Below are 24,732 nucleotides of genomic sequence, written 5' to 3'. Positions count from 1 at the left end.
TCACGCTCACACTGGCTGAGCCCTTCCTGTTTGCAGGACACTGTGAGGGACGGTGCCCTGTCGGTGCTGCTCTGATCTCGCGCTGCCCTGGGGCCTGGACGCGCAGGCTGCGCTAGGGAGCCAGGGGGCCTGTGGGGTCCACGTCAACAGCAGGGCAAGTCCTGTGGACAGCTGTGCCCCAGGGATGGGCCCCCTTCGCTCTGATGGCCTCTGTTTAGCTCAGTTCAAGCCATCTACTGAGCGCCCACTGTGTGCGGTTTGCCCTCCAGCCTGGAGTGCATTTCTCGGTGGGTGTGAGTAGCTCTGGACTCGGGAGCTGGGAGGACTCCCCTCCCCCTTCTCCAGCCCTGCCCAGACTCCAAATCCTGCCTTGTCTTCTTCTAAACACTGCAGAGCTGAAGCCTAGTCCTAAATTGTTGGGTTGCTGAAGTCACAAAACAGGAATACGTGGGGGTTTATGGAACCTGTGCCGTCCTTCAGTAGTACTCTACGCCGTGCACAAAATGCACGGGGGTCACCTCTGAATGCATTACTTAGGTGGAAGCAGAGATGGCTCCCTGTGCCCGGCTATGCAAGTAAGACCCGCACGCGTCTGCTGATTCACCAGGATTGTCCCCGTGTTAAATCCACGGAGTCCTCCCCCTCAGGCCGTTGATGGCAACCACCAAGGCTGTTTTTAAAGGAGGGTGTGGGATGGGGTGGGGTGGTCTCCCCCTGGGCCATCGCCACCACCTCTCATCCATCCCCTCCCCTTCGTGGGCACAGCTGGTGTCAGAGGAAGAGCTGTCCGCTCAGGTACATGGGGCTTGGGGCAGAGTAAAGCTCACCTGCCCACCTGGAACCGGGACCTCACCTCTTCAGCCCGAGGCACATTGAGCGACGTCAGGTTGAGTCCGGCGCAGTCCTGGGAGATTCAGGGGCGGGAGCAGGTGGGGACCGGAGTGGGCCATCTGCAGTGGCTTGGCCCTGAGCTCAGGGCTTTGCCGTCTCCCGTCCATCCTGGAGGCGGCACTGAGCACCTGTGACTGTACCTGTGAGGACGGGATCCCTCCCCTCGTTTACACTGAATTCCTGGGATCTGTCTGTGCAAGTCAAAAGGCAGACTCTCGTTCTTTGAACAATAGAACCAAGAATATTTCATAATTTGATGCAGTTGGGTATAGAAACTGTTCTAAGTGCTGTTTATAATTCACAGTTAATTAACCTTCCTCTTTAAAAAGAAATACAAAAACTTGAGACCTAATTTCCTGATACACATTGTTTTTGATATCCATTAATTTAAAAATATGTTTTCACTGATAGTAAGAAATAATTATGCAAACTGTCTCTGGCTGATTAAGGTGACTGTTGCTTTGTTGGAATTGTCTTTGAAAATATGTGTTACAATGAGCTTTTCCTGCCGTGCATCCTAAAAGAAAACATTCTCGTCATCTAATTTTAGAGCTAAAGCCAATGTGTAAAAGAGATGTTACATATAATTTTAAGGCTATAATTTTGCTTTGTGGTGAAAAATTCTAACTTTCAGAAGAGGACAAAATAGAGTCAGCACTTTTAAGAAACCCTTCATAAATACAAACAGCGGTAAATCTCAGCTGGTAGTTAAGTTGCTATCCAATTAAAATTCCAATTTCAGAATCTCAATCACTTTTAACTTTTTTGTGAATATTATTAGCAGGATGATCAGCTTTGGAAAAATACCAGGAAGAAAAATATAACTGTCTAAGGAAATTAAAAATCATTGTAGGGTTGGTAATACATTTTACCTCAACCAATCCCTGTTATAGATTATTAAATTAATATCAAAGAGTATTATGGTGGAATGTTCTTTTTTAAATGGAACATATTTCAGAGCTGAATTTAAAGCCATTCCTGGTGGGTGCCAGGGTCCTAATGGCAGGCTCCCCAGGGCCGCCTGCCCACCTGGCGGTTGGCCTTGCAAGGAGCAGCGTGGCAGGGGTGAACCGAGGTCTGCTGGAAGTGCCCACGGGCCAGTCATTTCATTTCACCTTCGGTGGCACACGCCGGGTCCACAATCACAAGTGGGCACTGGGGCCGGGATGGGAGAGAGGTAGGAAAAGCAGAATGGAGTTGGGAAGCTGCCAGAGATAAGTGTCTCAGTATTTTCCACAGATGTGCTGCTTTCACATATCAGCTGTGTGATTTGAGCCAGTTATTTAAACTTTTATCCCTTTGATTTCCTTAAGGGAAAAATAAAGGTAATAATAGTACCTACTTGGAGTGGTTGTTTGGAGTAAATGAAAATTTACTGAAACGTGTGCGCGCGTGCGCGCACACACACACACACACACGAACATTTTGCCTGTAAGTTTTGATGGGAAGAAGGCAAGAATGATCGGCCCAGACCTGGGGTTAGAGGAAGGGCCACAGGGCCTTGCCCTCTGGGTCAGGGCTGCCAGTGAGGTAGCCCCCGCTTTCTTCTCCACTGCGCCTGGGTCAGCCCTGCCTTCCTGGCGTTCCTGTCCTTGCCAAGCTCTCATTAATTATAACAAAAAAAGTGGGGAGAACTTCAGTGGGGGTTGGTTTGGGTTGTTTTGTTGCAGGCAATATAATCTTTGCAGGCACTTAACAAAATGAACACTGAGAAAGCAGCAGCACTCCTTGCTCTGAGCAGCTGGTGTATCCCCTGCGGCATGCTGTTCCCGGCAAGGCAGAGATAACCCGCCAGGGCCCTCCAGGGAGCGTGAGCCATTTGCTTTTTCTCTCCTCCAATTACCAGGACCAGCACTGGGGTTGATTGGCAGTGAAGTTTCCCTGAAGGCGAGCTGGTCTGTCACCAGGCGCCTGGGCTCACCAGGCATGAGGCTGCAAGGCAGTGGCCCACACTTGGCGGCCACATTGGTCTGGTCCAAGCTCATCTTCCGTTTGAGCTTCTTCTGTACCCTCAGTTGGGACCCTCACTGCCAGTCTCCAAAGACCCAGGCTGACATGCACTCCATGATAACAACGGGTGTTCTGCAGGACTTGCTAGTGTATTTGTGTATAATAACTAATATAACCCTGTCAGCAACCCAGCCAAGTAGATACAGATTTTAGAGATGAGAAAGCTGAGGCACTGAAAGGCTGTCACTTGCCTGAGGTCACACAGCCTGTGGGTGGCTCTGCCGAAATGTGAAACGCAAGTCCAGCTCCAGGGCCTGTCCCCCTGAGCAGCGCACGCCCGTCATCTGTAGGGCAGGACGCTGTGCATGTGGCTCCCTCCAGGCCCCTGTCCGGGACACCTTTTAGGATGGGCAGTCTCTCTCCCGTCCCAACCTCTGGCCGCTGGTCAGCACTGTGTGATGCCTGACTTAGCACACGTGCTACTCTTTGAACATTAGAGCAGAAAAGAGGAGAACAAGGTCTGCCACCACGGTCAACACTGTCCTGCCCGTCCACCTTTCGTCCTTCCAAGGATCAGATGCAGCCTCTCCCCCCACCGCCACCCACCCCCACCACAGCGCCTGGGAAAGGGACCGCCCTGCAGGGATCCGCATGGTGTCTGCAGGAGCCCTGTCTGATTCACGCAGGCTCCCTCTTCTCTCCTGCACCCACCCTCCCACACAAAGACAGCTTGCAACTGACATTGGACCAACAGGCCTTTATTGCTTGGGGTCTTGCATGATGTTTTAAACGCAGGCAAAGTCATCCTGCATCAAGAGCCCCTTCTCCCCATGGCCACCTTCCCTGAGGGTGAGGGAGGCCAGATGCTTGTGTGCAGATCTCATTTCTCCTGGTCCCTGCTAAGACTTTCCATTTAGTGTGAGATCCTTAAGGCAGAGACCAACCTCCGGAGTCCCTTCTACCCCCCAGAGCAGGTATCACAGTGCTCGAGTAGCTGGTGCTCAGTGTGGTCACTGGGGGAAGGTCTTGGGCACATAGGCAGAAACGTTGGCCTTGAACAAGGGCCTGAGACCACACTTACTGACCCCCGCATGTCGGGGGCTTTAGAGCTCACCAGAGGCCATATGTCATTTAAGGCTGCCTCCAGATCCTCTGTGGGCAGGTCAGTGGGCAGATCAGGAGGTGCTCAGAGAGGTTGGGAGCTGAGGAGCAGGGGGCCGAGTGCGTGTCCTCACCGAGCGCCAGCTCTGCTCTTCACCTCCCGCCCCCTCCTGAGTGTGCCCTGCGGCCAGACCTGCCTTCAGGCTGGTCTAAACTCACAGCTTAGACCAGTACACGCAGCCTCCCGCAGCCTTGGCCGCCCTCTTCTCGCTGCTGCTGGTGACTTCGTCAGGAGCTCAGGAAACAGGATCGTGTTCCGTCTGGTGATGGATGTTCCAGAATCTGCTCAAAGGAACTCCACCCACATCTAAGTCAGGGCGGGAAATGGTGCCACGTCAGGGCATCTGCGAATCCGTGCCCACGCCTGGTGATACGTGGGACCAAATAAACTGTATGTCACCGTACACTTAAATGTTTGTCCAATACGTGCAGATGCTGTTGTGATAAATGAAATACAAATTATTCTAAAAGACATGTTGACTATTTCAAACTGAATTAAAATGTGGTATCTGGAGTGTTTTCCTGTAAGAAGGGATGCTCATATAAAAAGTAACGTAAGCCAAACCTGATTTCACAGTCGAGGAAGAGAGGCCCAAAGCAGCAGGATTGGAGCTGGAGTCCGGGTCTCCCCAGGATATCACGTGGTCTTGAGAGTAGCAGTTGGAAACCACTTTCCTGGGCAATGCTATTTTTGTGTGGATTTTTCTCCAAAAGTCACTTTTCTCTCTACTAGGATATATCCCGCTTTTGTGGGGCCCAGAGCTTACATGATTTGGGGGATCCTCTTCAGAAAAAAAACTCGGATAACGTAAGATTGGGCCTGAGAAGGGGCCCTGCGTCTTCAGCTCCTCCAGCCACCCGCCTGTGTCCCTGCCGGGTTCATCTTCCCACGAGTCCTCCAGACGCGGCCTCTGCTCCCCAGAAAGCACAGCCTCTGGCTCAGGGCCCCTAATCTCTGCGTGTGTGTGATTTCCGCCTGATGACCTTCCTGATGAGGGCCCCCTTGTGCCTTTACTGCCTCCTTCACGCCAGCCCGGGAACGTCGAGTAAGGGAGGGCGGGACTCCACTCACACGTGAGGCACGCAGCTCAGGAGCCAGGGCGCCGCTGCCCAGGAGTGGCTGCCCTCTTGCCCAGCACGGGGGCGGGGGGAGGTGGCTGCAGGAGGCCATGGGAGGCCAGGGTCTGACCCCAGGGCCGGGCGGCAGGACCCGCACGGAGACCAGAGCCCGGCTGGCTCTTCCCCTCTCCCCGCCTCCCCACCCCGAGCCTCAGGAGATCCAGTGATTAGCAGAGCATCTCCTGCCTTCCTCAGACTTGTCTGAACCTGGCCGAGGCCCATGCTGGGACCCCCTACTTCAAAACTAAACCTGAACTCAGACTGAGAGCTTTGTTCTAAAGTGCTTCCTCAGGGGTTCGAGTCAGCAAACGTGGTTTTGTTCTCTGAGTCATTGTAAGACCATCGTAAGAGCCCGTTCTCTGCGTGTCCAGCAGTGAGTGTGTCCTCTTTCTGCTTTATTAGATGCTCGCTTATCCACTGAGTGACGAGTGGGCAGGTGGCTGGACGAATGGCCATCTCTGACACGCGGTCCCCTGCCTGGGCGTGGAGCAGGTCAATAGAGGGCAGCGCGTAAGTGCTAGGAGTCCCTCAGGTGCCCATGGTGAAAGGGAAGAGGAAAGAGCTGGGTAAACCCAAAGAAAGAGGCCCATGCAGGAACAGGAGCCCGTCACACCAGCCCAGGTTTCCTCCTCCCCAGCCATCTTTCTGTTCAAAGCTTTTCTCAGCTGAAGCTGTTCTCGGTGGTCCAAATACAAAGGCTTAAAATAGTGGCCGCTGTGAGTTGGGCAGAGCTTGGCAGGCACAGCTCTCCTTGCTCCTCTGCTCCAGCTGGGAGGCTGGGCTGCAGCCGCCTGAAGGCTCACTCCCTCAGGTGTCTCATGGTTGATGTTGGCTGCCAGCTGGGCCCCGAGCTGAGCCGGCGGTGGCGCCTGACACATGGCCAGGCTTCCCCACAGTGTGGCGAGCAGGCTCAAGGGGGAGCAGCCCAAGCCAGAGAGAACCTGGGGGGTGGGCACACAGCCTCTTATGACCCAGCCTTAGAAGCTGCTCGGTGTCACTTCTGTTGCATCCTGCTGGTTCAGTGGCTGCAGAGGACTGCTCCGGGTCCAGGGGAAGGGATGGAGGTCTCCCCTCTTATTTTTATTTATTTTTTTGGCACACGGGCTTAGTTGCTCCGTGGCATGTGGGATCTTCCTGGAGCTGGGATCGAACCCGTGACCTCTGCATTGTCAGGTGGATTCTTAACCACTGCGCCACCTAGGAAGCCCACCTCTTATTTTTTAATGGGAGAGTGTCAAGTCCCAGAAATGCCGCCAGGGCCAATTTTAGACAATACTGTCTGCCACACTCAGCAAAGTGTCGTGCTCGGTAGAGGAACTTATACTAAGGTGTAAATGACTCCCCAGGAAAAAAAAAAAGAGCATTAAAAACCCAAAGATGATGTCAAGAGGGTTTTATGGGTTCAGTCTTGGAAGATGCTTCTGATGTTTGTCTACTCCAGGCGGATGTGTACCCTAAGATCTTCCCCAAATTAGTCTACCCAGTAGTTAAATTCATGCACCACGTGTGGCACAGGAGCCTACAGGGCCTCGGGAAAAACTGTAAAAGGTAATCAGTCAAGCTTACGAGACCTGGGTTTGGAAGCCATAGGCAGAGACGGCCTCCTGGGAAGCTCTTGCTTTTAGTGATGGTCTAGCCACTTCTGCGGCAATTATAAATTCAGGAAGATCTTATTTTCTGCTTTTGGAGGCAGTCTATGACTTTACACTGTGTCTCTAAGAAAACACAAACTGCTCCCTGAATATTCCTTTCCCAACGGGAGATCCAGGCAGCAGAGAATTCACCTGCGGCTGCCCGGCCCAGCAGCGAGCTGAAGTGTCAGATACGGGGAAATAGCTATAGTGTAGCAATGGCAGAGGACGGAATTAAAGGCAGGAGGACGCGGAGTCTCAGTCTTGCCGGGCCAGCGCTGGGACTGTCTGTGACATCTGGCCACTCAGAAACACAGAGAGAAAGTAGATTTGTCTCCGCACCCTGCCCACCCCCGAGCTACACAGCTCACAGAAGTGTGTGTGCATGGTCTCAGCCTCCTACCCTCACTCCCCAGGAAGATGAGGCTGCAGGAGCTGGTCCTGCAGGAGCACATGCATTGGAAGAGCCCTGAGAGGACACGGCGGCACGTTCCCCGAAGGACTCTGAAGCCTTTTGTTTCGCTTGTCTCATGTCTGCGGGCCCCTAGTCTGCCTTGGGGTTTCTTTTCAGCCAAGACTCAGTCCCCTGCGGCCTCAGTTCCCACCCTCCTGATGCTCCCTGTCTCTCCGCCTGCCCTCTCCCCACAACCCTCCAGGTCCGCACAGCCCTGCATCACACCTGCAGACCCTCATGCGGCGTTTTCACCCGGTGCAGAGGCCGCTCCCCAGGGGATTGCAGTCGGGCCTCAGCTCGCGTGTAGGAGTACATGCCTCTCTTCCTTCTTAACGTGATGTCAGAATACAGACAGGGGAGTGTCCTCTCCTGGGCCTGGGTCTTTGGAGACCCCCAAAATGGCTGGCGCTCTGTCTTCTACTTGTGAGTGGTGTTGACCTACAGCTCTGTTCAGTGGGTTTGTCTGATGTTGAGGACCTCAGGAACTTCGTGACCCACTCTGGACCCCCTAGGTCCACACCGCGGTGTTTGTCACCTGCTTGGTCTACAGAGTCTCACCTCGCGTCTGCTCTCCAGTCAGCAGGATGGGGAAGAGGCTGTAGTGGTTACACCCTTTCCTTTAAAGGCGGGGCCTGGAGTCACTCAGACCTTTCGTCCTAGCCCATGGGCAAGAGTACCCCCATCACACCTGACTTCGCAGGAGGCTGGAAGGGTCTTTATTCCGGAAGGCCGTGTGCCCAGTTGTGATTCATTGCTTCCTTTCCTAAAGAAAGGATGGGATATTGGGGAACAGCTCACATTCCACCTCCCCAAGAGCTTTCTTTAATCTCCCCCCAAAATAAAGAGAACTTCTGTGTCCTCAGCCCCTACAGTCCTGTGGTTTCTGCTCACTTAGGTGAGGGGTGGGAGTGCTGGTCATATGTTGTTTACTCTTGTACATTTCAGGCTTTTGGATTTCATCTCTACTGTGCTCTGTCATAGGGTTTAGGATGTATTGAGTCCTCAGTCTTTACTCAATCAAGTTAATTTCTCTCAACCTCCAGTTTCTCAGCTGTAAAAAGGGGCTTAATCCAGGGTTCTTGTGCATATCTAAGAATAGAAAGGTACGTGAAGCAGGTGGCGAGGTTGAAGGCTGTAGAGTAAGAGATGAGGTCAGACACACATTTACGTGTTGATCACCAGGCCCGGGAAGGGATGGTGAGGGTCTTTCAGACAAATCGTGAGCAGACAGTGGAGGCATGGTGTGACCTCAGGAACGCAGGGCGAGAGAAGAATCGGGGCCGGAGGATGGGCCGTCTGCAGAGTGAGGAAGCCTCAGACTGTGGCTCTGACCCCGAGCCTGGCACTGAGACTCCTGCCGCCGCTGCTATGTCCCTGTGGTGGTTGCCGGTGACTCTCCTGGTTGAGGACTGTGCAGGGAAAGATCGCAGTAACACGCCGGGGCTGGGAGAGTGGGCGGAACCCGGCACGTTATTGCAGGTGATTAGATCTGAAGGGGAGCAATTTGTCTAGTGCCGCGAAGGCTGCCAAGAGGAGTAAATGAGTTGTTACGTGTGAAGTGCTTGCAGCGGTGTCTGGTGCATATTAAATATTTGTTAAACCAGAACATGTACTTGAAGCTGACCTGAGCTCAGGAAGGGGCCCAGTCACAGCAGGTCCCCAGCATGTGGGGTGGAGGCTGGAACGGTCTGTGCCAGGGCCTGCAGGACGCAGCCCAGCACACTCAGCATCACACGTGTGTGTGTGCATACGTGTGAGTGCATGTGTATGAGTGCATGTGTGCTGTGTGCCAGAGGCAGAGGGTACCAGGTCCAGCCCGGCAGACACCCCCATCCTGGGGTCAGATCTGGCTTAGAAATTCACCCCACTGAGTTTCAGGGCAGAATTTGGCTAACTCTCTCCTCCCAGTACCCTCCCAGTGAGGAGCTGGCTCTCTGGCAGCCAGTGCAGTCACGACCTTGTGTGGTTTCCTGCAGCTGCCATAACAAAAGACCACAAGCTGGATGGCTTTAAATGACAGAGAGTTATTGTTCCAGTTCTAGAATCTGAAAGTCTGAAATCAAAGTGTCTCTTCCAGCTTCTGGTGGTGGCATCCTTGCTGTTCCTCGGCTTGTAGACGCATCACTCCAGTCTCAGCCTTTGCCGTCACCTGGCGTTGTCCCCTGTCTGTCTCTCTTTCTCTTTACTTTTCCTTATGAGGCCACCAGTCATATCGGATTAGGGGCCCCCACCCTCCTCCAGTACAGCCTCGTCTGAATGTACATCTTAATATCGTCTGCAATGACCCCGTTTCCAAATAAGCTCACAGTCACAGGAACCAGGGGTTAGGGCGTCATATCTTTCAGGGGAACACATTTCAACCCACAACAAACCTTTAAACAGAACCTACTCTACTTCTGTTCAAGAAGGTATACTCCCCCCAAATAATTTGGAATCCTGTTTCACATGTACTGATAGAACCTGTCAGCTGAAATAATTGCACAACCTAAAAGGTGCAAGTTGTGTCTTATTCAGGGACCTTACCGAGGACTACATCCTGGGAGACAGCCTCTCAGATAGCTCTGAGGGACTGTTCCAAAGGGGAAAGGGAGGAGCCAGGATACATAGGAGTCTTTGCTGAAAAAAATCATGTAATCGAATATGAAAAGAATACCTCTAATCACAGAAACCAGACATCTCAAGTTAATGACTGTAGCGCTCTTCTGTGTATGGGAAGATGCAAGAATCTGGGCTCGTTGAAATTACTCCTAGATATGGTTCGTCACTGTCTAGGGCCGGTGTCCTATTTTTCTCCATCCTGACTTCCCCTCAGGGTGCACCGTTGGCTGCAGTGGCTGGTGGCTGTAACACAGCAGCATCCTTTGTTTACTGAAATGGCAGGTGACATTTCTCTGTCCGCAGACCACAGGCAGGCATTTCCAGAAAGCAGTGCCTGTTTGATCAGATGTGACATACTGACCAGCATGCACATGAAAGTCACCCGCAGAGCTTTTTCAGGAGAGGGGCTTGTGCCCTTCCCCCACCCCAGTAAATACTGACTCTTCTGCCTGGAGTGGGCCTGGGCATCCGTAACAAAAAGCACACACCTTCCCACGTGTTTCCCTGGGGGCCGTCCTAAGTGATACTCAGCAACTAGCATGGACTGACCTCGGTGGCCCCTCTCATTCCACACCTGGAAAATAACCTGGAACACTCGAGAATTCCTCCTCTTGGCTGGAGTGGCCTTCATCACCTTGAACCCAAAGGGAATTTTGTCCTCCTGGATACAGATATGTCCTTCACATATGTGGCGTGAGTGACAACCTTCAAATAGTGGAGTTGACTTCTGTAAAATTTGGTGACAAGAAATGAGGGAAATGGGCCCAGATCCTGCTGTGAGCTTAAGCTGCATGGATAAAAATTCTGCCTCTTTAAGCGATTGTCCCCAAATGTATCTTTCTTGTTTGATTCTGAAAAGGTCCTGGACAGGACAGGACAGGTGAAGGAAAGCTGTATCCTCCCGTCCTCAAGAGTTACCTGTACTTGCTCAGAAAGGCAAGTTTCTCCTGTTGTTCCAAGGCAAGGGTTCATGCAGTTCATTTAGTTGATGAAATAGGATTTTTCCCTGCAAAAGTCTATCCATAAACTACATTTGGATAGACTTTTAAGCCCACTGCCTCATTAAGCTAGAGAGCCTGAAGAAGACGTTTGCAAACTAGGGACATTAGTAATTAATGCAAAAATGTCACTATTTCATCTGCCTGGTCCTTTCCCCATAGTTTCTTATACGTAATTATTATCTCTTTAACGAGCAGCTAACCCACAGGAAAATAAAAACACCAAGGGACAGTGTGTTAAAGGGCATTTGGGGGAAGTAAACGGAAGCCCCCCTTCGTGTGTGGCCTGGCCTTCGGCATGGGGACTTTCGTTTTTATCTGTGGCCATCTTGCTGTGGGATGGAATTAAAAGGAACGTTTGCCACCACACACCAGGTCCTCGTCACCCCTGAACTGTGTGGTCCCCGAGCTCCCTTCTGACAAGCGCATTTATCGTCTGACACCGGTGGTCCTCCTCTGCACCCATGTTCCCTGAGCAGTGCTTTGAGCTCAGTGGAAACACCCTGGTGTCTGCTGTCGGGGGGGACAGAAACAGTACTTGTCAGCCCCGCGTCGGGCCTCCCTTCTCCGCAGATTCTGTGTCTCTCATCCCTGCATGTGTGACCCCACCCCCACTGCACTGGCCAGACCAAAGCAGAAGCATTTCCTTTCCGTCTGAGGGCAAGTTCTAGAATCGAGGTGGACACACGACGGACGGATGAGCAGCTGGCAGTGCCCTCCCATGCCCCTGGGCCCGTCTGGGAGTGAAGATGGGGGACCCCACGGCTGCTGATTGGCTGTGCCTCCCATTTCAGGAGGTCGCTCGGGGCCAGAGACGCCTCCGATGAGTTGCGTCTGCAGGGCTGTGTTATCTGTCTGCTCCTATGCATCTGCTGCTTCTGGAAGCCTTCGTCCGTCGCACCCACCATTGTTCTGTTGGGATTTCATGGCCGTGAATTAATGTGCTGTGAGAGCCGCGGCCAGGTGCGCGCTTGGCTGGCTGCAGGTGGACGCGGCATTCTGTGCCTTGTGCCCCTTGCATCCGCCCACTCCCAGCGCTTTCCCTCACCCCCTGACGTTCCCGCCCTCGCAGCCCTGCAGCGCAGACAGGACAGAGCAGAATCACCCGCAAATTGCGTTGCAAATGGTGCCTATTTCTTCCAGCAGACCATCTGTTGGAGACGATTACTCACTGTCCCGCACGCGCTGGCCAGACAAGTCAGGTGGTTCTACATAAAGTCATTTCTGAATCACCTCCTTCCAAACCCACACCTGAAAGTTACTTTGCTGGCTGCCGAAGACACTGGAAAATTACAAGCCCTGGAGAGTTGTCTGGCTTCTTTTTTTTTCCTTTCTCTCTCTTTTTTTTTTTCTCCTTAGCAGAGCTTTGGGATTTTATCGGCTCTGGAGAAGCTTCTGAGTCGTTTCTCGGGATGCCACGAGGTCACAGGATGCTGGCAGGGAGGGCGTGTTACAGGGGCCACTGTGCCCCTCAGTTGACAGCTGGGGGCTCATTCAGGGCCTCCGTGGTCAGTGGCAGGACAGGGGCAGAACCCAGGACTCGGGGGCCCCTTCACCATCACTCACTGATCAGCTGTGCTGGAACCTGGGATGTGTACGGGTGATGGGAGGTCAGATGTGCCTGGGGCTTCGTGGTGGACGAGACTCTACTGTCTGCTGCCTGTCCCAGGTCAGCCTGGATCAGGGTCCCTGCAGGCTGCCGGCGGGCCTGGAGGAAAGCCCTTGGAGGGCCAGGGAGACTTATGCAGAGGGAGGCTGGCACTTTATGAAGGGAATAACTCCTAGCGTTACTGCTGCAGGGCCCACACAACGTCGGGGTTCCTCCCACCAGGAAACCAGTCTGGTGGGGCCAGTGATGGAGGGACAAAGTGCCTGGTCAGCCAGCCTCCTGGGAGGAGTTACAGTGCTCCCTGAACTTGGCTGTAGCCACTGCAGCAGGACCCTGACCGACGTGGCCCTGACGCCCCTAACCCTCCACCCTGTCTCCCTCCTGCAGCCAGCAGATCCCCGGCCCGCCTTGGCCAGACCGTCAGGCTGGCCCAGCACCTGGCCTTGCTGCCTTGCCTCTCTCCCCTCCGGTGGCCGTCCCCCCGTCCCCCCGACCTTCATTCCAATTCATGCCGTCCCCTGTGTGTTTGATGCACTCACTGTGTTTTCTCAGCATGATCTCAGGCACCTCATTTGCCTGTCACTGCAGGCTCCCAGAGCCTGTTTACGGTCTACAGCTAATAATGACCGGTGAATGGGACTCGCAGAGTGTGATTATAGAGCTGTGTTGATCGTTATTTTGAAAACAAATCTAGGGGGAATTAGTTTATAGAACATAGATCGTGTACAGGGAGGAATCTTCTGACCTCAGAGCTGTGTAGCGCCAAGATGCTCCTCTGACCCCAGCACTCTGATGAGTTGCACCTGGGAAGTATATCCTCTCTTGTTTGAAAGATGGAGTAGAGCTGTTCTTTCCGGAATAGACATCAGCTCCTACAGGACTCATCCCTAGTCAAAACTAAATAGCCAAGACTTCATGGGGCGGGAAGGATGATGGGTGCTGCTGGGGGAAACCTGAGACATTGCTGTTCCCTCTTCAGTCCCGTTGAGGAGGAGTCCATCCTGCGTTTCCACCGCATGGCGTGAAATCGCTTGCGTCCTTCAGAGTGAGGCGCCTGCTGGTCTTGAGCACCCTCCCGTCCCGCACAGCTGTGCCTGGGGCGGGCTGTGTGCTGGCAGGATCCCCAGGCATCTCCTACACCTCGATTTTCTGGGTTTCAACCTCCAACACAGTTCCTGTCCTCACCCGGCTCTGCCTGGGCTTGTTTTGCTTCAGAGCAAACTGCTCTCCTCTAGTTCTGTTTTCCTGATCATCTTAAAATAATAACCCACAGCAGAACAACAATAAGTCAGTTCAGAAAGGACTGGGGCTCATCATGCTTAAATTTGTGCAAAAAAGAAAAAGTGGTTTTTAGACATTTAGCCTCTGTTGGGTTGGGCCTTGATGGATGGGGTTTGCTGTGCTGGGGTTTGGTGGTCAGACCAAGTGTGTCTGGAATGCAGCGTATCCAGGGCAGAGGGGTGCTCCCTCAGAGGCTGTAGGAGTTAAATGTCCCCGAGGTACCTGGCATCACTGGCCGCCGTGCCATCCGTGTACCTACACACTTCTCTGCTTTGTTTGTTTCCCTTAGAGGAGATTTTAAAGACCCATGTCGCACACTGGTGGTCTCCAGATGGTACGCGGCTCGCCTATACCACCATCAACGACTCCCGCGTGCCAGTCATGGAGCTGCCCACCTACACCGGCTCCGTCTACCCCACCGGGAAGCCCTATCACTACCCCAAGGTAGGCGGGGCGCCGCGCAGGACAGCTCTTCGTTATTCATCCGCACCCCCTCCCGAGCCGACTCCCGGCATGGAGCTGTGAGGATGAGCCGTGTTATGAGCAGTGCGATGAACGGGCAAGGCTGGCAACATCCCACTGCACTGCGTTCGAGTCCCGTCTGTGCTGAGTTGAATTAGTCAGTGGGTTTACTTTAAATAATGGAACTACCATTAATCATTGGTCTAAGTTTCATCACAACCAAAACACATTACCTGAATCCGTGGTGACAGAACTCACCCTGCCCACTCTGGGGGCACACTCTGTCCTCTAGTTCCTTTTTTAAATTCTGGGAGGTCAGAGGGACCCCTGGTCCCCTGGGTCTGTGCTGTTCTATGCTTGGTCATATTCTGACCCATACTGTTTCTGACTGCTTCCCAGACCAATTTGTTGGCACAGAAAGCCAGCAGAATAGCAAGGCTTCAGGAGTGGGCGGGGGACGGATGGCCACACCCAGCTTTGTTCGCAAATCACAGCATCCAGGTGTGAAGGGAGGGCCTGACGCCGAGACCTCTACCCCCACTCAGAGAGAGTGGACGCAGCTGTGCGTGCACCTGCCTAGTTACAGGGTCCCCACGTCCACCTGGGGCTGCCAGAGAAGGACCCCTCCAGCCTCTGCCAGCGAGCCCTGGGCCTTGGCTTCCCAGCCATCAGAGGGCTCTGGGAGCTGCTGTCATGTGCCATGTGTACCAGAAGTACAGGTCATGCCAGCCTGCAGTTTGCAGCAGGAGGGGTGACAGTGCCCACGCAAGGCCAGTGAGGACCCCAGAGTCCCAGGCCAGAGGAAGGAAGCCCCCAGTGTATCAGTCAGCTCGGGCTCCGTAACAAGCGCCACAGACTGTGCAGCGTAAACAACAGACATTTATTTCTCATAGTTCTGAAGGCTGGAAGCCAGAGATTACCTAGAAATAGAATAGTTTCTTTGGGGAACCCTTTTACGAGAGTCCTCCAATCCAGGAGCCATGTGATGACCTGAAGTCCAGAAAACTGCAGGCCCCCTGACTGTACAGTGAACTCTGGGGCACATGCTCTGTAATTGGAATCATAAGCCCCAATGGCTCAGGATTGGGGGTTTCATGTTTTAATAGAAAATCAACATATTCTGGCCAACAGAATTCAGATGCCCACTTCCAAACTGGAGGCACGAGCTGGTGACCTGTCTGACTCCTGCTCTGGGTTGGGTCTGATTTCCTGTTACCCCAACACCTCTGTCTTCGGGGGCAGAGGGGTGAGGGCCGTCAGGCCCAGCAGCCTCATCTTTCCTGCCCTGCCAGGCCGGTGCTTGTCCAGGGAAGGGGAGCAGGGGTGAGTGGCTTCCTCCTAGAAGGACTCTGTCCTCCCCACGCTGAGCCTCACACGAATCTCCTGGCAGACTTAGCGCCCAGGCCGGTCCAGGTGGGCGGCAGCTCACTCACATCTCTGTGCCCTTTTACCTCCCAGGCTGGATGTGAAAACCCCAGTATCTCGCTGCACGTCATTGGCCTAAACGGACCGACGCACGACCTGGAGATGATGCCGCCTGACGACGCACGGATGAGGTTTGTGCCCGTCCCTCAATCATGTTATAACAGTAATAACAAAGCCCACGCCCACTTACATGGTCTCTTTAGGCTCAGATTGCTTTTCCTGCTAAGTTAAACATCCAGGAAAAAAGGTACATTTTCTAAAGCGTTCCCTATTGCTCTATGATTAGGTTTTTCTGGGAAAAGAACACCAGTGAAACCAATGCTATTGTTTCTTACCTTATGTCAAGCCCAGATTCTCCTCCCTGGAGGCTGGGCTTCGAGGGTGGGTGGGGGTAGGACTGGTCAAAGGCCCACGTCCCGTGGAGGCACACGGCTGGCACACAGCAGCCTTTGGAGGGCATCCCTCGGGTGAACAGATGCAGTCTTGCCAAGAAAATCTGTGTAATCGGACTTCCTGTGGGCAGCGCCCACTTCCAGAGCCTTGTTTGAGAGCACTGCTGTCCTCTGCCAGCTCCAGGAACTGAGTGCTGAGTCCTGGTCCACAAAACCAAGGTTCCCTGCTGGTATGACAACTGTGTCGTTGGTGGAACACTGACAAAGGCAACTGTCGCGTCGTTATTGATGGCTGGTGTAGGTGGGGTTTGTTTTCTAACAAAACAACTGAGTGAAATCTGTCTGTGTGAAGGGGTCTGAATATCCATTTCATTTTGCCCCAAAGTTCAAGCAGGCCGGGGACTGGTTGTACTTCTGGAGTCCTCTTGTATCAGCGTTAAACCTTGTGCTGTTGGGAATGTTGATGGGAGACTGAAAAGAAGGGAATGTTACTGGCCCAGGATCCACCCATTTATGGACCCTGCAAGTCTACACATGGGCCCGGTTAAGCCGAGAGTGATGTCCTGAGACCCAGCACATACCCACCCACATTTTGCCGTAACTGCAGCCTGGGTCTTCACTATTCAGTCACAGACGTCTACACTGTTAGTAGCTTCTGGCAGCTTCTGGAAGGACAGGACCTGTGGCCACAGCCACTCTGGCTCCTCCACGGGCCCAGCTCAGGGCTGGACACACAGGCACTTGGATCCACTTGTCTGTGGTGGGGGGGGCGCTTCTCCTGTGGGGGCTTCCACTGCTGTCCTTGGTAGGACTCATCTGCGTGGGGCCTCTGCTGAGGTTCTGTCAGCTCCTCCTTCTCCAGCGATGTGTAAAAGGCTGTAGGTCCTCAGGTGCACAGACCAAACCCAGGGCTCCCCACCACCTCTCACTCCCGCCCTGGAGCGGCCTCCGCGCTTCTGCCGCGGGTCTCCAGGCCTGACTCTCCGACGGCCCCCCCCCTCCGGGCGATCAGGCCCTTAGTGTGCGCTCGTCTAGGAGTCGAATCAGTTTGGCTGGTGATATTCTCGCTGGGATGGAAGAAACATTGCGATTATTGCTTTGTCTTCTCTGCTGAAGACCCACATATTTCATTGTTTTCTTCCAGCCCCATCCCAGCCAAGCTTCCCAGGGCCTGGTCCAGCAAACTCTCTGAATTAATATGGAAAGTCACCTGGAAAATTTAAGCCATCTGTTTGAGTTAATTGAAAATCTCGTTTAGTCCATTTGGTGATGCTGTTTCCGCAGGCTTGATTAGCTTCAAGGACAATGAAAAATTAGCCTCCATCAGGGCTGTTGAGACACAGGCCTCAGGTTTTTTGCTTCTCCAGTTTCCTAAGCTAAACACGATGATGCTTTTTCTACAGGGTGTAAAACGCAGAATGTTAATGTCACACTTTCTCATCTCCTTCTCTGTCACAGCCTTGGGATTTTTCAAAGTGAGCGCAGCTCTATCAGAAATCACGCAGCAAATGTGAGCAGCCGTTTATCGAGCTTTTATTATTTGCATCCTTTAGACTGAGAACATAGCGTGAATGAAACATGGGGGTTAGGATATAGAGGAGGGACAAGACTTGAGCAGATCGTTCTAAGCAAGTGAGGGAGTGCAGGCATGAGAGGGCCACGCCGAGTCGGGGCATGGAAGAGGAGCCCCCCCCCCCCAAATCTGAGGCTTTCTCACCCTGGCTCTGCCAACATTCAGGGCCTGGGTGGGTGTCCCTGGCTGTGGGGGCTGCCCTCCACATTGTAGAGACTTCAGCCGCATCCCTGCCTTCCCCCAGCGGACGCCGACGTGACACCCAAAGATGCCCCCAGGCTGAGAACCACTGGTTCCAAGTGAAGGTTCACATGCAAGCTGCCTGGGTCCCAGTTCTGTGCTCTTGGGCAAGTTACTCCTCTCCCACTTTGTTCTGTTTCCTCATCTGCAAATTGGGGATGAATGTTTTGTTGTTGTTGTTGTTTGTTTTGGGGGGTTTTTTTTTGGCTTTCATTATTTTTTTAAAGTGTACAATTTAATATTTATTTTCTTATTAGTAATGTATATATGGCAATCCCAATCCCCCAATTCATCCCACCCCAACCCCACCCCCCACCCCCCACGGCTTTCCCCACTTGGTGTCCATATGTTTGTTTTCTACATCTATGTCTCTATTTCTGCCTTGCAAACCAGTTGATCTGTACCATTTTTCTGTATTCTTCATATGTGCGTTAATATACGATATTTGTTTTTCTCTTTCTGACTTACTTCACTCTGTACGACAGTCTCTAGGTCCATCCATGTCTCTACATGTGTCCCAATTTCATTCCTTTTTACAGCTGAGTAATATTCTGTTGTGTGTATATATATATATATATATATATATATATATATATATATACACCACATCTGGGGATGAATGTTAATAATAGAAAGATTCACTCTTGTGAGTGGCCGTGAATATTAGACAATTCATGTAGCACAGGGCTGTCCTCCCATCTCACGGCTGTAAATCCTGCCTGTAGGCCGACAATGCTCCCCTTGGGAACTCTGCACTGCCCTGCCCTCGGAACTTCAGGTGCATTTCTAACTGCGGGCCCAACGTCTCCCCTTAAACTAGGCAGGTGATTCTCAGGCCAAGTAAATGAGCATCTGTCCAAGATTTTATTTAACTCATTAATTAACAAGAGAACCAGTGAGGAGTGGAAGCAGTCCAGAGGGCATTTGAGAAGTTCAGTGTGCGTGGACAGCTGGACAAAGAAATGTAAGGATAAGTTTGGGGGTGACAGATCCCCCAGGGCCCTAAACTGTACCCTTGGAGGAGTGGTATCTGACCCACCCAACAAGAATCCTTGTGAGACGTCTGCCCCTACGAGGGTGCCCAGGCCATCGCAAGCCAAGCACGGGAAGATCCCCGGTGATCGCGTTTGCTCTTTGCAGGTTTCAGAGAGATTCTCTATCACTAAATACATCCCAAACTGAACTCAGTGAAGACAGAATTCCCGGTTCCTCCTGGAAACCTGCTCCCGCCTGTGTTTAGGGCAGCGACCTTCTGGAGCTCAGGCTTCTGACATCCCCCTCTGCCTCCCGCAGGGTCTTTCTCCTGTGCAGCCAGCATCCGATGGTGCCTCCCCTGTCCCGTCTTCCTTCCCACTCCAACAAGGCTCTCCCTGCACCCATCTGGCCGCCCCCCCGGGCCCTCCCCTGAACCGTGTCAGATCACTGCTCCCTCTGCTCAGAACTGCCCGTGCTTTCCTGTTTCTCTGGGGTAAAAGCCAAAGGGCCTAAAAGCCCCAAATGCCCTGCTAACCTCTAACCCCACACCCTCCTCAAGTCTGCAGGGCTCACCCTTTATAGGGGGCGAGGTGGGGGTGGGGCTCTCCTTTAAAGCTCTTCCCACACAGCCGCCCACAGATGCTCTAGGTCCTGGTCCAGCACCCTTCCCTCCCTGCTCTAGTTTGCTTCACAGAAGGCATCCCAGCGGGATGGTCCCCACCCTTTATGCCTGTGTCCCTTCCCGCCATACCTGGAACCTGAAGTCTGTGAGGCAGGGATTTTGTCTGCTTTGTGCAAAGCCCGATCCCCAGTTCTGGAGCAGGGCCTGGCACGTGGGACAAGCTCAGTAAACTTTTGCTGAATGGGCAAATTAAGTTTAAAATTAGCCAATAAAATCCTATTTCAATAGGATTCTTGAAGGTATGGGTTTCTTTGTTTGTCCTGGTGCTTTGCTAAGAACCAAAACTTTAAACACATTTAGCCAGTGCTGACATCCTGCCGTCTCCATACAGGACACTGTAGGGGAGATCACACTTTACCCGTCCTGGGTTTTTAGTGGGAATCTCACAAAAAGACAGATTAACAAGAGGAAAAAGCAGTTTATTCACATGTCCGGTGCACATCACGTGCAAAAAATCTCAACCAAAAGCAGCTCAAAGCATCGATTTACAACTGCAGCTTTTACAGCATCTTTAGCCAGGAACAGTAAATTCGTAGAGAATTAACAGGACAAGCAGGTTCAGGGTTCCCAGCGTGGCAGCCATGGGCAGGAGATAAACCAGTGGAGGAAGCTGTGCTTGCAGCTCCCTGGTGCATCTCTGGGCCAGTAAGAGTCTGTCTCCAGGAGAAGGGGACTATTTCCTGCCTTTAGGCAGAAAAGGGGGAGTTTTTTCTGGGTTTGCTGCTTCCTAATTGCCTTCAGTTCAAAATAATTTTCATGTCAAAAAGGCATATTTTGGGATGACACATTCTGGTTTCCTTCAACACTAAAGGAACTAATCTAGAAAAGGTAAAAATAAGATACCTACTTTGTGGAGGGTGGAAAAAGGAAGGAGACCTAAATAATGCCCTCAAAGATCTAGGCAGGGATAGACAAAGAAGTACATAAGAGTAAAAAGTTAAAAGCTGCAAAATAGACATTAGTTCTTTTCAGAATTTTGCTGAAGGACTGAGAAATCCAGGGAGGAGGGTCAGGGGAGAGGGAGGGGTTGGAGGCATAGGCAGGATTTGGCCGCGTTCGGACACGGATAGAGAGAGATTGCAGCGTCCAGGAGGAGAGTGCAGGGTGGTTCCTGGAGGTCAGCTGTGGGCCCAGCTGTGGCTGTGTACTGAATTGTGAAACTGTGACCCCAGGGCTGTCTCTGTTCTTCTTTCCTCCTTCCAAACTGGGTGTCTCATCTGCTGGCTTGCTTTCACTCTCGTCCTTCCCTCTGCCCTTCTCTCGGGAGCAAGGGCGTGGCTGTCGTGTCTCACAGGGCGGTGGCTGTCCTGTGTCCACTGGGGGCCTCACACAGCCCTGACGTGGGTCCCATCGCCTCCCATTCCACAGAGGCAGGGCCGAGGGCCCAGAGGTTAAGGGATGGGTCTGGATCCGCACAGAGCCTGAGGGGGACCCTGGGACTCAAGCCAGGCAGGGTCACTCCTCCCTCCCCGCACAGCCTCACGGAAAGATGCGGAGAGTTCCAGAAGGCCAGGGGTCACTTCCGGCAGGCTGGTCAGAGCTGTCGAGAGGAAGAAGTCACACGTTCCTCCGCCAGCCGTCTCACCTGTGCCACTCACCTCCCGTCCTCTGTTGTTCGCTTGTCAACCGGCCTGACCTCCCCTCCGAGGGTTCTCAGGGGACGATGAAGACTGGCTCCTGAACCCTTGACCTGGCAAACGCCTACTGCCATCGGCACATGCCAGGCGCTGCGTCAGGCCCTTGATGGCCTCTCCGTCCGAGGTGCAAGTCCGCGTACCGCGGCGGCTCGTGACCAGTGGCCACGGGCAGCGTGGTGGGAGCCCAGGTGGCGAGTGCCGGGGACGCCGTCACACAGCAGCCCCGCTGCTCATGGTGCCGGAGCAGAGCTGAGGCCACCTTGGAAAAGGGTTCCTCTGAAGAGGACTGAGAACGGCGACCCCGGTGGCACTGGGCAGAGGGGACAGGGGTGATGCCTCGTTCCACCGAGCACAGGTATCCCCCCCAAGCCTCTCCAGGAAGTGCAGGCGTCTCCTGTGGGTGGGAGAATCTAAGTGGAAATCATGATGTACCTCGGGTCCTGCGGTTTTCACAGTTTCACAGAGAAGCCCAGCTGCACTGATGAAACAAACACAGTTGTTTTTTGCCGGTGTCCTCGGGCCTTTGCGGAGATGCTGAGCTGGGAGTTGCATGAAGATGTAGCAGGTTGCCGGCAGGATCATCCTGAAGACATGTTGCACTGCACTGATGTGTTTTTATTCTCCTCCTACAGACGCCCCGTCAGACGCAGTCCAGCCACCAGCCCGGGGCACCCGTCCTGACTGCCTGGCAGCATCGGGTCGTCAGGGGTTGGTCACAGAGCCCAAGAAGGGAGCTAGCGCTGTGTCCCTGACGCTCCTGGGCCAGCGCGGGCTCTCCCCGCCCACCACCGCTCACCTTTATTTTATTTCACTTCCTTCCTTGTATTCACTTTGCTCTCCAGCACCAAGATCTAGATGTGCCCAGTTCGGAGCACACTTTCCTCGGTCGGTGCAAGAGCTCTCGTTTATTTGTCCTTTTCAACTTTATACTCTACCCCTGTGCTCCCCCACCTCTTAGGCACCAATTTAAAATGTGTTTGAGCAGGCTTTTCCCTGTCAGTGTTTGTAAAATGTACTGGGGTGTGTGCGCGTGTGTGCTTACTTTACACACGTGGCACTGTGATGTGGATGCAGACACACAGATGTGTATGTGTGCACGTCTGTGGGGGTCTGTTTCCTCTTTCTTCACCTGGGACCCTGTAGTGACCTAGCATGTTGATGTGCGTGTGTGCGCGGCTCGCTGCTTCTACCTGTGCGTTTCTGGGAAGCTTGCACTCTCAGGGGCCACTGCCTCCAGGCTTCTCTTCCACGGGCACCGCCCATGACGCGCCCCCTTCTGAGCTTCCTCCTGCCCAGTCTGTACGAAGTACAGACTCGCTGGGAGACTGGTACGTGGATCCGATGCAAGCCTTTATTCAGGATTAGGGGCAGGACAGAGGTCATCAGAGCAATGGAAACATCACAGAAAAAGAGGGTCTAATGTCCTGAGCCCCCCACCCAACAATTATACCACCACCTCCATGCTAACAACCACCACCACCATCACCACCACTGCCGCCACCATCACCACTGTCACCACCACCACCGACACCGCCATTACCATCACTGCCGCCACCACCACCACCACCACTTACCGCCACCACGACCACTGTCACCGTGACTGCTACCACCACCACCATTACCATCACCACCTCTATCACCATCACAACCACCACCACCATCACCACCACCACCACCACCACTCTTACTGCCACCACCACCACTGTCACCATGACTGCTACCACCACCACCACCACCATTACCATCACCACCTCTGTCACCATCACAACCACCACCACCATTGCCACCACCTGGCTTGCTCATTGTTTCTCTTTTAATTAGGGTTGGAACCAAGGCTTGAACTCAAGGTTCTTGACACCTAACCCACCACTCATGTCATTATTTAAGAGCTTTCACATCTACCGTGTTTCACTTTGTGCTTAAACTTTCAGGTACACAAAGATAGAAGATAATTTCTTTAAGTCTCTCCTTCCTGGTTTCCTCCATCAGGGGTGTGGCCTGGATGTGGGGTTTTTTAAAGCTCCTCAGGTGATTCAGAAGTGTGGCCAGGGCAGCAAAGCCCTTCTCAGAAGCAGTAGTTTTCGTCTGGGCTGGAAGGTCTATCTCATTTTTAAATGAAACATAGTGTCCTCCACCTCCATCCCTGAATCTGCCATCCTACTAACATATTTCTAACCTAGTCTTTATATTAATGACTGTGGGAAGATATTTGTTTTATCTGAATTTGACTTCCAAGTTTATTTGAAAGTGTTTGAGGTATGAATTACAAATGCGTAAATGACCTCTAATGCCTGCAGAACTAGACCTCGCTCTGTTTCTGCCTCATGTGTTAAAGTAATGACCTGGGTACCAAAACATTCAGATGAGTTCATCTTAGGGAGCAGTTGAAGGGGACTGCTTTTGTGTTGACAGTATCAGATCAGGGTGTGCTTTTTGTTATCCATGAGGGCGAGAAGCTCTTTGTGGTGACTGCAGAAACATGGAAGCTCCAGTCTGGAGAAGTGCCAGGTCTGTATTCTATTGATGCATTGAAACAGGAGTTCTCAGCGTTACTGTTGGTCACCAGTTTCCGTGCTCTCATCAGTGCAGATGTCCAGTGCTTTCAAAGCCTGGAAATCTGATCTTGGATGGCCGGCTAAATCCATTTCCAGTGAAGAACACGTGTTCTACATTGCTGTGGTCCGTATTTGAAAGGGCGGCCAGGTTGTTCTGAAGACACTGTAACTAGATATGCAAGGAATGATTGGTGTTTGGCAGACTGACGCAGAGCAGAGACGTCAGAAAAATAAACTGTGCCTCTGCCTTCCCATCCCCGTAAATAAGACGCCTCCGTTAGCCAACAAGCTCTGTCAGCCAGCAGGACTGTGTTGACATTTGAAAATGTCAGTGACACACCGGACAAGCGTTTTCAGGCCATGTCACAAGGCTGGGAGAGCCGGATGGTAGTAAACTTGGTGTAGTGACAGATACATGTTCCCCCACAGACCACAGCTGGCAAATCCAGAACACGAAGTGGACAGCAGCTGCGGGAGAGTAGGGCCTGGCAGATTCGCCAGCCCTCGTGTTGTGAAATGTGTCAGCGTTCACTGAGGCGTGAACGAGGGGTCCACATCTGCCCCGCGAGCACACCAGTCCCTCGCGCCTACCCTCTGAAGGGCTGCCTGCTGCTGGGGCTCTGGGGCTGGAAGGCTCTGGAAGCCCCCCTTATTTCCCTTCCACTTCCTCCACCATTTACGGAGGAGGCAAGGGGGCCCCCAGAAGGCAAGTGACTTCATCATAGGCCAGGCCTGGAATCCGGGTTTCCGAATCTGCTGTCCTTTGGGCACTGTTTGTTTCTGCTCTGTCTGTTCAGGCTCTTCAGCTTCTAGATCTCTGTAAGCACACCTTTTCCCACCACCTGGCTGTGTCCACTTGCATCTCATCCTCAGGACCGGTGCTCTGAGCGCCTGCTCTGTGCCAGATGTTCTGAGGAGGAACAGGACACAGTCCCTCCCTGGAAGACACTGATGAGTGGATGGAGGTCTGCTCCCTTCACCCTCGGCAGGTGGGGTCTCCTGGGGACAGTTCTTCCCATCCCTACCACTGGACTTTTGGATAAATCTCTTCTCTCCTCTCCCCAGGGTCTGATTACAAGTCAGAGAATAGCTGCGTCAC

The 24,732-nt window shown here is 52.9% G+C and overlaps 1 protein-coding gene across 1 annotated transcript in view; it reads left to right on the top strand.

Annotated features, from left to right (window-relative positions):
- Positions 1-24,732, top strand: part of DPP6 (dipeptidyl peptidase like 6) — a 717,707-nt gene that overhangs the window by 600,548 nt on the left and 92,427 nt on the right. The window contains exons 9-10 of the mRNA XM_057731732.1: positions 13,982-14,136; positions 15,613-15,710. Coding sequence (XP_057587715.1) covers positions 13,982-14,136; positions 15,613-15,710 — 253 coding nt within the window. The remainder of the gene's footprint in view (positions 1-13,981; positions 14,137-15,612; positions 15,711-24,732) is intronic.

This window comes from Hippopotamus amphibius, chromosome 4, assembly GCF_030028045.1.
Source record: "Hippopotamus amphibius kiboko isolate mHipAmp2 chromosome 4, mHipAmp2.hap2, whole genome shotgun sequence".
Lineage (NCBI taxonomy): Eukaryota > Metazoa > Chordata > Mammalia > Artiodactyla > Hippopotamidae > Hippopotamus > Hippopotamus amphibius.
This window is presented reverse-complemented; position numbering and strand designations above follow the sequence as displayed.